The 13,067-nt window shown below is 29.1% G+C and overlaps 1 protein-coding gene across 8 annotated transcripts in view; it reads right to left on the reverse strand.

The window, feature by feature from the left end:
* Positions 1–1,024: 1,024 nt before the first annotated feature.
* The window catches only part of LOC127733148 (GRAM domain-containing protein 2B-like), a 97,772-nt gene continuing 85,729 nt past the window's right edge, over positions 1,025–13,067 (reverse strand). For all 8 annotated transcript variants that reach the window (XM_052242482.1, XM_052242481.1, XM_052242480.1 and 5 more), the window contains 2 exons: positions 12,019–12,124; positions 1,025–8,636 (listed from right to left, as the gene is read on the reverse strand). In XM_052242482.1, the coding sequence (XP_052098442.1) occupies positions 8,556–8,636; positions 12,019–12,124 (187 nt within the window). In that variant the 3' untranslated portion in view covers positions 1,025–8,555. The remainder of the gene's footprint in view (positions 8,637–12,018; positions 12,125–13,067) is intronic.

Below are 13,067 nucleotides of genomic sequence, written 5' to 3' on the forward strand. Positions count from 1 at the left end.
ATTCCTTAACTGTTGGTACCATAACCTGCCAGACAGACATATACACCTTACAATCATTCCATACATCAAATATAGTTGATCTATTGCTTATAGTTGAAGTAAAAACAGACCAAAACACAAAAACTTAACACTGAGAAATGAACTGTGAAAATGAGGTCAAGGTCAAATAAAACCTGCGAGACTGACATGTACATCATAAAATATTTCCATACACCAAATATAGTTGACCTTTTGCCTATAGTATTAGAAAAAAAGACCAAAACTCAAAAACTTAACTTTGACCACTGAACCATGAAAATGAGGTCACGGTCAGATGACACCTACCAGTTGGACATGTACATCTTACAATCATTCCATATACCAAATATAGTAGACCTACTGCTTATAGTATCTGATATATGGACTTGACCACGAAAACTTAACCTTGTTCACTGATCCATGAAATGAGGTCGAGGTCAAATGAAAATTGTCTGACAGGCATGAGGACCTTGCAAGGTATGCACATACTAAATATAGTTATCCTATTACTCATAACAAGAAAGAAATAAACATTACAAAAAATGTTGACTTTTTTTTCAAGTAGTCACTGAACCATGAAAATGAGGTCAAGGACAATGGACATATGACAGACGGAAACTTCATAACATAAGGCATCTATATAGAAAGTATGAAGCATCCAGGTCTTCTAGCTTCTAAAATATAAAGCTTTTAAGAAGTTAGCTAACGCCGCCGCCGCCGTCGGATCACTTTCCCTATGTCAAGCTTTCTGCGACAAAAGTCACAGGCTCGACAATATCACAACATATAATCATTCTATTGTAAACCGATCAAGTCCTCTCTTACTATATATATAGGATGTCTTCTTTAAATCAATTAATCTATCTCGGAAGAAAGTTGGCATGATCATTACTATAATTGGCAAAGCAAAATATTTATATTGTATGAAGGTGCTTTCATTTCTAAGCACATGGGGTATCTTCTAATTTATTTGTAGGAAGAAAAAAAAAAACATAAATGTGTCAAATATTTTAAAAACTTTTATTTACTGTGAAGCTTCCACCCATTGCTTCGTGAAAAATAAATAATTTTCAATAATATAATTCAAATACATCATAACAACAAACAATAAAAAATGTAGATTGTGATCAAATAAAAATATCTGATTAGTTAATATACCCACATCAAATGAGTTTTTGTTTCTCACACCAAAGTATTTTTTTAAACTATGAATATATGAAATTTGCAAATTGAATAACTCTTGAATTCTAGGTAACACTCCAAATTACATCGTTATTGATTGATATTACTCTGTTCATAAAAAAATGGTTATACTTGATATTCATTTTAGTACATAAATAAACTAATTACCAATTAAGATTCTGAAACAGATATTACATTTTTACTCTATCTTTAATATGGAAATAAAAAAAGTTCCTAATCAGTGAAATCAAGGATTTGTATAGTGAGAGTCTCACTATACAAATCCTTGGTGAAATATTATTTGTAGAGTTTTGAAAACTTACCATTTTATTACTTTTTATATTAAAAAAAATACCTGGTTTATAGATATGAACAGAAATTTAATTGGATTTGTTCAAAGAAATTATATTACATCATTAATATACTTTTTGCTAGTGTTTTTACTTTTACAATAATCAATAAAACACTTCAATGACTAAATAATTAATTGCATCATTCATTTAAAAAATTGTTTCTATGATTTGAATATTTTGATCAAAAGATTGCATGCATGTCCAAAGTTGGTCATAATAATGGGACATATGATTAGTGGTCAAATACAATGTAACAAATACTAAAAATATTCTGTTTTTCACAGATACATGGTTAGTCACCTGGAAAAATTCAGGCATGATAATAAAAAGATGATATTCAAAAAGAATCATAAATAAATAAAAGGCCTTTTTAGAACCATCTTATGTTTAATTTTTTTTTACAAAAAACATGTTTGTCAACTGTTTCGCATAAAGGGTGCAATAAATATACCTGTACTTTTCCAAAGATTTTCACACTGCCATTTTTTTTTCTACTTCTAAAGTGTAAAATTTATTACACTGTCAAAAAAGTTATGTTTGTCCACCACCCAATCCTTTTCTAAAATAAAAGCGTAAAATAATGATCTTTCTGAAATTATTCATGAAACTAAAATTGCTCTAAATCTAATGAATGAAAATCATATTAGAAATAAACATATCTACGTCATTTATTAATCTTAAATGATGTCCTCATTATTTCTTATAGTACATATATAACTAATATCCATATTTGCATATAAAAAAAATAAAACAACGTGTGAACAAACAACACATGGATTAAACAAATTAGCAGCACAAGTTTAATCTATAGTGGCATTTGGTTACAAATGGTCTTATTTTTTATATTCAATACGGTGATAAGTTATACTTTTTATTATACAGAAATATATAACAAAACTCTTTTCTGTGTTACTAGTGTATGTTGGACAAATGTGTATTGCACACTGTTGTCAAAATGGCAAATCGTCACTTCAAAAAGATTAATGCAGGTTTTGCAATTATTGTGAAGCAAGAAGTTGTTTTAAATGCATCCTGCCTATTACTTTTTGATATGTGACACACTTAATCAATTAGTTTAAAGTATCAAGGCTCAACTACTTAGTTAGAAGTATCAAGTGAGAGTCTGGTAAAAGGTGGGGACAGGCTAGAGACTGAAAATAAACCAGCTATTTCACATGCGAGATTATTGAAATTTATCACAATGGGGATACCTATAAATCACCATCATCTATATGATAAAAAAAAATAAAAAATAGCACACATTAAATTGCCAGTTGAAATACTAAAATAATGTGTGCTTAGAATATTTCTTAATTTAAAACAGTAAACAATTTAATATTTTCATGGAATATTTTATTAACACTTTAGGATGATAATTAAGTGTTCATCTTACAGTTAAATGTACATTTACTTTTTATAATTGCTGGAATGTGCAACAGTAAATTTGACATAGTGTCATTTTTTTTTCTTTTTTTCTTTTTTCAGAAACAACAAAATTAAGAACATACATGTATCTACTTGCATAGATATAATATACAAATTGAAATGTGTTTCCTGGTTAAAATGAGGCAAGTTACAAACAAATAATAAATAAGATTTAAGAAATGTACATACAATACGATCAGTTTAGGCCAGTCAAAATAAATATTTACGTTTCTGAGACTATTCTATATTAAAACTGGGATGACACAAGTTTTCAATTCATAACTATCAACTTTGAAGACGACCATGTGGTGTCTTCTAGATATTTTTTGTAATGTTGGATTGCTGTCTCAGTTGATCTCACTTAAAATTTCTATTTAAAAAAAGTACCTTTAAGCATGGATCCCTTCATTTTGGCAAGGTTTTATAATAAATTGTTTTAGAACATTTCAATTTAAGAACAATATTTTTAGATTTAAAACTTTAATTTTGTATTTACAAATGAAAACAAAATTAAAATGTTTGATACAAACATAAAAAAATCATTGGGATGACCAGCAAACAAGAATATTCTTTATGACAGCCTTGATGATCTATTGATATTTTATAGAAAATCAATATGTAGCAAAATACCAAGACTATCCCATAAAGGTTTCATTAAGTACTTTTTGGTTACAATGTTATAATAACAAAATCATAAAACTGCATAACCATACACCAGTAGCTTACACATACTCAACATAGAACTGAAATGTAAAGCAAGCTTAATATCACAGATGAAAAGATAGCACTGTTACATAGTCATAAATTCCCTTTATAAAACACATCAAATTATCCAGTTCATACATCTTTTTCATGTTCGGTTTTTATCAATGGTATTTTCACATGCAATGTAATTTATGGGGTACCAATTTTTGTGAACATTTTGGTACACTAAAACCAGGAAATTAACTATTTATCAAAAGAAAGATTTAAAATGGTAATTTCTAAAATCCAAGAATGAATTTGTTTTTCTTAAATCATTTCCCACTCACATTTTTTGTCAAATTCCGTAGGATAATTTAATACATGCTTTCTTTTCAAAGATCTTACAGTTTAAACTTTGCACAAATTTATCAATTATCTGTATGCATAAATCATCTTATTTTGTAATACTTTTTTTAGGCCAAAGGGGTTCTTAGTGCACCTACTCTTTTCTGACACGAATAAATGCTGAACTGATGCATTGGATTAACTGGTGTATGTAGATATGTGAAATTTAAGTACAAGTCATTAGCTTACAAACACAACTTAGGGCTGTTCCAGATTTAAATGCAGGTGAGGGGGATTGGGAGGCACTATTTTTTTTAAGACCCAACCACACATAATATAAATTTTTCATTTTAATTCTAATTCTTTCAAAATTCTAAAGAAAATGCAATCACCCCCAATTTATTACATTGTAATTTGAGTACCTCCCATGTCCAAACCCACCCACCCACCCATGCGTTTAATTCTGGATCGGATCAGCCCTAATTATAAACAGTAAATCAACAGAAACACATACCATTTGAACCGTATTTAACTTCCACAAAAATTTTAATCATGTACAAACAATGAACAGATTTTACAAAATCTATGCATGTACATATAAACAAAAATTTTACTTTTCAAACTTAACAACAGACTTGTTAACAATTTTAAATACTTAACATTATCTTTAGAAAGTACAATACTTTTACAGAAAACTTAGTTTTTTAAAAAGGAAAAGAGCTTCTTTAAGCTTATTTAATATACATTAAATAAATTTCACTTTCAATGCTTTAACACCATTTTACGAAAAAAGGTCTATATACTGTAAATTCAGAAATTATTGTGTGGTTCTTATCAATGCGAATAATGCAACAGGGTGAGTATTGCAATGATAAGAACTCACATTCTGATTTTTGTTACATATATCTACACGAAGCTAGTTCTGAAATCGCAAAAATAAATCTCACATTTTTTATCAGAAAAATCACAATAATAAATGCACGCAATAATTTCTGAATTTACTGTAGTGCTTTTGACGCAATTCACAATCTTTTTAAGTTGATGACAGGGTTATAGCATTATCACGCTATTCTTCTTAAAAGATATTTATGATATAGCAACATGCTCTTAATTTGATAAAACCTGAACAACAGTTTATATCTGTAGCATTCCTTATTATATCTTGCCTATTATTTTCTTTCTGACAAACTATGTATGTAAAATAATGATTTAAAATGGAATGAATAAAACAATAAATAAAGATTAACAAGTGTACAATAAAAACGAATTGTCCTGATTTTATGTTGGTCCTTTACTCTACATATTGAAAAGATGGTTTTTCAAATGCCTCACTGAACAATACTCCCGATTTCTAGATCAAACATCGTAAATCAATCAAATAATCAGATAAAGGTTTCAAAGGATTATCAAAAAGTTGTTTGAGATCATCATTATTGTCTACACTATGAAATAAAAACAAATTGTCACAAGTAAGTCTTTGATTGTCATGATGTCCTGAGAGTTAAAATTTTATTTATTTTAACTATCTTTCATTCAGCAGATCAAGCTATATCACATTTTCATTCATAACCACAGGTTCAAGATGAAATGTAACATACTTGAGTATTTTTGTGGAAATACATCAGATGCAATGGAAAAAAAATCAATTTCCCATAAAAACTATATTAATAATTCAAGATACTTTGACAACAGAAAGAAAATTCATTAAAAACTTTGACAAACTATCTCCCTTTTTAACACCTGCAGAAAAATGTTTCTTTCAAAATAGAAAAAAAAGGTTTTTTTTTTAAATTTCTATCCTTATCAAAATTAATTCACAAAATTTTAATTCTTGTTACACATCTCTTGTATTTGATCTGCAATTAAAAAGAAAATATATATAATCAAATTTCAGTCAACCTCTTCGAGTCACTAAAAGAAAAAGGCAAAAATTAGGCAGTTGACATTATAAGCCTAACTAACTCCACTACAAGTGAACCAAAATGAAAAGTTTTAATTCAACAGAGAATATAAATGCAAATTTTTTTTTTACACGATTCACAAAATTTATCTCAAATACAAAATACATTAAATAATTTTAATAATACACTAAGCCCCATCCTCGGTAAATGTAAAGTGAGAAAAAGTTCTCTTAATTGAACATGCATTTAAAAAAGCAAAAAACTTTATAACAGCTGTTTAAAATAAATATTTCATTTGGTCAGCTTTAAGATATAAGCTTACTGATCTTATTACAAGTCAAACAACGAGGAATACACTTGGTTTTGTTTTAAAGTGATGTAACAAAATTGATATAACTTAAAAAACATTTAAAAATCAAGAAAATTTACAGAAATTAGGAAAATCTATACAGATTTATAAAATGCATAGTAATTGTGAACTGGCTAACTTAAAATGGAATTGCTTTTCTTTTTTTTTTTAACACAATGTAAGAATGATTCACTGATTTAGGTGGTTTGGGAATACAGCAATTGGGTTTTATAAATGATTGTCATGTTAGTACATGTAATAAAATGAAGCAACAACAGTTTTTCTATTTCATTTCTTATCAACGTTCGTAGGTAATGAATTATGAAAGCTGTACTACATGTATAAATAAAAGACCTAATTAATAACAAATCATTTTTACATGCTAATGTTTGGTACATTGTCAAAAAATTATAAATATCTTACAAAGTTCACTTTTTTCCATAAAAACTGAACCAAGTTTTCTGGTTTTCAATAATAATAAAATTTCATACATTATCATTTTATATCATTATCATCAATTGAAATAGAATGAAATCTTACAGTTAAACAATCTAAGTAGATAATATCACTACTATATGTTATCAACATCTGATATCACTTAATACCAATATCAATAAGAAATTCAAAAAAACAAGATTATGTAATTTGAATTACAATTGTTATAATGGTTTTTCCAAGACTTTGGCATAAATCTTGTGGTGTATAGTAAGGTCAGAATTGTTTCATCATGTAGATTTCCAGTGAACTGTTGAACAGAAAGCTTACATGCTACTACTTCCTAAACATATTCAAATTGGGGCATTTATGTGATACCTGTAAATGTCTTGTAAACTATGGCTGTTATTTGAATTAAATTACTTGGTTTTGGCTAGCAAAAATGAAAATGTTATCACAATTATAACCTTTAAAATTAAAACTAACGTGATTAATGTTAGTAATGCTTGAACATATAAGGAAAACATTAATCTTGGTACAAGATAAAATTTACATTTCTGTAAAAATCTTGAATTTTATGTATATTATATATACTATATTTGATTGGCATTAAAAGTAAAAATTCAAATATTTTGATAAACCTATACAATGGCTATGTCAGACAGACATATCTATATATAAAATGAGAAGTATATCTACTTCTCCTCTGCTTAATTGGTAAATTTTGCAGACATTTGGAAACTTTAAGTTGAGAAAATAAAAATAATTCTGAAAATTCAAGCTTTCCAACTTTGCTAACAATTATAAAACTGGATCATAGCAAAGTATCTTCAGTGATTTTCTAGACCTTTTCACAAAAATCTTACAACTAGTACTGACCACAAGTTGTATTGATATCTTCATTACTTATTACAAACAAATGTAGAAGTTTTAATCATATTTTATTTTCATGAAAATGCCTACTGAACTTCTGCACACAAAAACTATTTATATTTAACATCAATCAATTTCTTAAGGTTTCAATTTTAATAGAAAATTGCTTGCTAGACTATTTTATTCAGTCAAAACTAATCTTATGCTTTCAAATAATACTTAATTAACATGCACCAAAGTAGCTTACAAAAATATATAATAGATAACAAATTTAATGAAAGGGAAAACTTTATCACATTGGACGGCAGTAAAGTCACTCTTCAAAATGACAATTTAAAAGTCATTAAACATAATGTCCTCATTCTTAGGCCTCTTCATTATATATCCAATAAAAGTAAAAAACTTGCATTTTTAAGGGGTTAAATCTTTACAATTCTAAACACATTCAAAGCAGCCTTCTAGAAAGAGACTAGCTAATATTATTCATATCTCTTTTATTTTTGTCTGTGTTTAAATTCATCTTTTTAATTTTTGTATATTGAAGATTTCCAAAATGTAGGAAATTTGAATAGAAATGTTTGCTGTTTTTTCTTCCAACAGAAAAAAAGGTCTTGACCTAAGAAACAGAACAATATCTTTTAATGGCCTAAACTAACTATTTTCTACCTGCCTACAGATATGCATAAACTACCAAACACTTAACTGATTGCATAAAGCAAGATCATAGTTCATTGATTGTTTTCAACCAGTGCAATAAGAAAAGCAACATAAAATATTGACATGTATTCTTTCATAAAATATTGCACAAAAATTGATCATAACAAAACATTTCACAATTTGTAAAAATGTTGCATCACAGATATAAAATACAGATAATGTGCCCTACTTCAACAGTCCTGATACAGTTTATATCCACACTATAAATAAACAATGGAATGTTCTGTCTTTTGATTTGGACTAGTCTATACACTTGAACAGGAATGTTATGTATCAGCTGCACTCAGTCTCTTCCTTTTCACAATGAGTTCTTTCAGGTTCCCAAGATTTTATTCTTTTCAAATCTTCACTTAACTATAAAAGAAAAAACTTCATTTTACTTAAAATATTGACATTGACTACATCTAATTATTTCTGAAAACAGGAACAAAATCAAAACAAAATAAAATGCGCCGCTGGACGCTGCTTGATACGAACGCAGAGGTCGAACCAAGAACAGTTGGGGCAAGTATGGACACTACATTCAAGTTTGATACAGCTCTGGTTTTGGATTGTGATTAAATATTTGACATAGCATAGGGTTCTGACAAGGAATAAATGTAGTCAAAGAACTGGAAAATTTGAAATTGGACTTTTACCTATCATGGCCCAATTTCAAAAATCTAAATACATGGTTAGATTCAGGTTATCATAGAACCCTAAGAGAAATCAAACAAATTTTAATTTTGGACATCACTGTGGTCCAATTTGATAACAGGGCAGTGAAAATCCAAAATCTAAATACAAGGTTAGATTTAGCACATTAAAGAACGTCATATAGTTAAATTTTGGACTTATATTTGGACAGATTCAGCATATTCAAGTACCGTATTTACCTCAATTAGGTATAATGGTAAAAAATAGTGTGATATATTTTTAAGATATGTTATATTTAACATGATTTTCTTTTGTTTATTTTATAAAAATAAAATATGCATAGAAGATAAAGACCGATATTTGAGCATATTTTTCACTTTATTTTTTTTTCATTCGTTTTAATAATCCACATTGTATAGAGAAAAAATATAATATACAGTAATAGAAGATCCAAACAAGAGTGCACACGCTGAAATGTCTCGCCTTCTTTACTAACCATTGATTTTATGTTGATAGTCCTAAATACAAAGCTTTACTACAAGTAACACATAAACTTAACATGATCCAAGAAAATGAGGTCAAGGTCAGATAAACCAAACGAGAAATACATGTACACCTTACAATCATTCAATAAACCAAACATAGTTGACCTATTGCTTATTGTTTCTAAGAAACAGTCTTAAACAAGAAAACTTAACATTGACCAATGAACCATGAAAATGAGGTCAAGGTCAGATGAACCATGCCAGACAGACATGTACACCTTACAATCAATTTAGGCATTAAATATAGTTGACCTATTGCTTATAGTACCTAAGAAACAAACTTAACCATGAAAACTTAACATTGACCAATGAACCATGAAAATGAGGTCAAGGTCAGATGATACCTGCCAGACAGACATATACACCTTACAATCATTCCATACATCAAATATAGTTGATCTATTGCTTATAGTTGAAGTAAAAACAGACCAAAACACAAAAACTAAACACTGAGAAATGAACTGTGAAAATGAGGTCAAGGTCAAATAAAACCTGTGAGACTGACATGTACATCATAAAATATTTCCATACACCATTTATAGTTGACCTATTGCATATAGTATTAGAAAAAAAGACCAAAACTCAAAAACTTAACTTTGACTACTGAACCATGAAAATGAGGTCAAGGTCAGATGACACCTACCAGTTGGACGTACACCTTCCAATCATTCCATATACCAAATATAGTAGACCTACTGCTTATAGTATCTGATATATGGACTTGACCACGAAAACTTAACCTTGTTCACTGATCCATGAAATGAGGTCGAGGTCAAATGAAAATTGACTGACAGGCATGAGGACCTTGCAAAGTACGCACATACTAAATATAGTTATCATATTACTCATAATAAGAAAGAAATTAACATTACAAAAAATGTTGACTTTTTTTTCAAGTAGTCACTGAACCATGAAAATGAGGTCAAGGACAATGGACATATGACAGACGGAAACTTCGTGATATAAGGCATCTATATACAAAGTATGAAGCATCCAGGTTTAGCTTCTAAAATATAAAGCTTGTAAGAAGTTAGCTAATGCCTCTGCTGCCGGATCACTATCCCTATGTCGAGCTTTCTGCGACAAAAGTCATTGTTAAAAAAACATTGTTTTCTCAAATGTTGTAGAAAACAATAATTTAAAGGCTATTCTAAAATGATGCCCAATATTTAGAATTTTTAAGAGAAAACAATTGGACGATCTCACTTGTTCCAATGAAAATTATTTTATATCATGCGTTAGTTTTCAACCCAAGCCAAGATTTGTAATAAAATTGCCTGCAAACCAGAAAAATAGTTGTTTTCTGCCCCTTTTTGACCCCTTTTTATGGGCCATAACCCTCCAAAAATCAATCAAAACTTTCCTTTTGAAGTAAAGAACCTTGTGGTAAAATTTAATAGAAATCTATGCTCTAATACACCAATTATTGTCCTGAAACATGAAAAATGCTTGTTTTTGGCCCCTTTTTACTAAACAGCTACGACAATAACCCCCAAAATAAATCCCAACCTTCCTATTGTGGAATGGAACTTTGTGCTAAAATTTAATAGAGATCCATACACTTATACTCAAGTTATTGTCTGTGAACCTGACAAAAAATTGTTTTTGTTAGACCCTTTTTGGCACCTAATTCCTAAACAGCTATGACAATAACCTCCAAAATTAATCCCAACCTTCCTATTGTGGTATGGAACCTTGTGCTAAAATTTTGACCAGAGAACTATCTCTTACTCAAGTCATTGTCTTAAAACCAGACACATAATTGTTTTGGCCCCTTTCTGGCCACTTATTACAAAACAGCTAAGACAATAACCCCCAAAATCAATCCCAAACCCTCCTATTGTGATATGGAACCTTGTGCTTAAATTTCTTACACATCCATTATTGTCTGTGAACCAATTAATTTTCCATGAACCAGTAAAACTGACCTTTTTTGGCCCCTAATTACAAAACTGCTAGGACAATAGCCCCCAAAAACAATCCCAACCATCCTTTAGTGGTATGGAACCTTGTGCTAAAATTTCATAGAGATCCATGAACTTATATTCAAGTTATTGTCTGTGAACAAAATGTCTTCAGACGCAGATGCAGACAACACCTTAACATAATACAAACGCAAATAAATTTGCGGTTGTATAAAAACATAATAAGAAAATATGTGTTCAATCTTTAACTATTCTTTATTTTCAAAGCATGCAGACCCTATTTTTTTTTAAAGTATTTCATCTAAGGCTAAAGTTGAAACTACTTTTGTGTTTGAGTTTTTTTCGGGTACTTGGCCACAAAGTGGGATGAGGTTTACAACTTGTTTTATTTATTAAAATGTCAATGCAGCAGTTAACATAAAAATATAAAAGTAAATTTAAGGCAGTTACATTTAAAACAGACATGCAAGGATATACCTTAAATTTGTACCTTCACTATTAATGTGAAATTGTTAGAGAAATAGATAACTGGTTTTACTGGATTGTACTATACAGTAATTATTTCTAGTGTTGCATGTTTTTCAGCATTGATCAGGACCAACCATTAAAGTTTTGAGTTTTCAGTCTTACCTCTTCTAACACCTGCAGGTTTGATTTCAGTATCTCATTCATTTGTTTCACAACACTGAAATGGTTCTGATTTTGTAGACCATATATTGATGAGTACATTTTCTCTCTGAAAAATAAGTGAATAAAAGAAGAAAGTATTATACAAATTGTTTTTTTTTTTACCTTAAAATTGCAAACATTCCTGAATTATACAATCTCTTCAAAATGAAGCTTATTCTATTACAAAGGTATCAACTTTTCAAATCTCAAAAATGGATATCTCCTTTAATGGAAAATTTTAGTTGAAGATTTGCTTGAAACTTTGTCCTGTTTTTTCTTATATATTTTATCTTACTTTCTGCAGTTCAATGACTAACGTTGGGTTTAAAAATTCAAAAATTATCATTCATATGAAGTCATTAATGAATTTATTACCTAAAACAACATGCAAGTTCTATAAGTCAATACTAATGTTTTGACAAAGAGGAAAACAATTTACCTCCCTATTAAGAGGTGGTCCTCAGTGGCAGATTTCCATTTTGTTCAAGAGTTAAATGCTTTTCCTGTACTAATCACTTAACAAGATTAAAAAAAGGGGTAGGATTGAGATCTGAAAAACTAGTTTAACTATGCCATATGTGCTGCATCAGTAGTTGACATGTCATATTGAAATTTTTTTGTCATCAGTTGATCGTCTGTTAAGTTTATTGACTTTTTTTTTATTCACAGTGATTTAGAGATTGACATATTATATAGACACCTGTCTATTGTTGGGGACTATATGTTTTGGCTTTTTTGTTGGGTTCATGGTTGATGTCTGATTAAAATATACCCTTCATCTATTATTCATAAATAACAATATATGACCAGGTGAGTATAGAAATGTCAATTATGAAGAGTGATTGTTGTCTGCTTTCAGTCCAGAGGCAAATAGTTAATTAATATTTAGGATTGGCCAACTATCATGTCACAGTGATATCAGTAAATTCATTTAAAAAGTCAAGTGTTTCTTGTATTTTATATAAATTAGACCGTTGGTTTTCCTGTTTGAATTGTTTTACACCAGTCTT

Source organism: Mytilus californianus, unplaced genomic scaffold (assembly GCF_021869535.1).
Source record: "Mytilus californianus isolate M0D057914Y unplaced genomic scaffold, xbMytCali1.0.p SCAF_3, whole genome shotgun sequence".
NCBI classification, from domain to species: domain Eukaryota; kingdom Metazoa; phylum Mollusca; class Bivalvia; order Mytilida; family Mytilidae; genus Mytilus; species Mytilus californianus.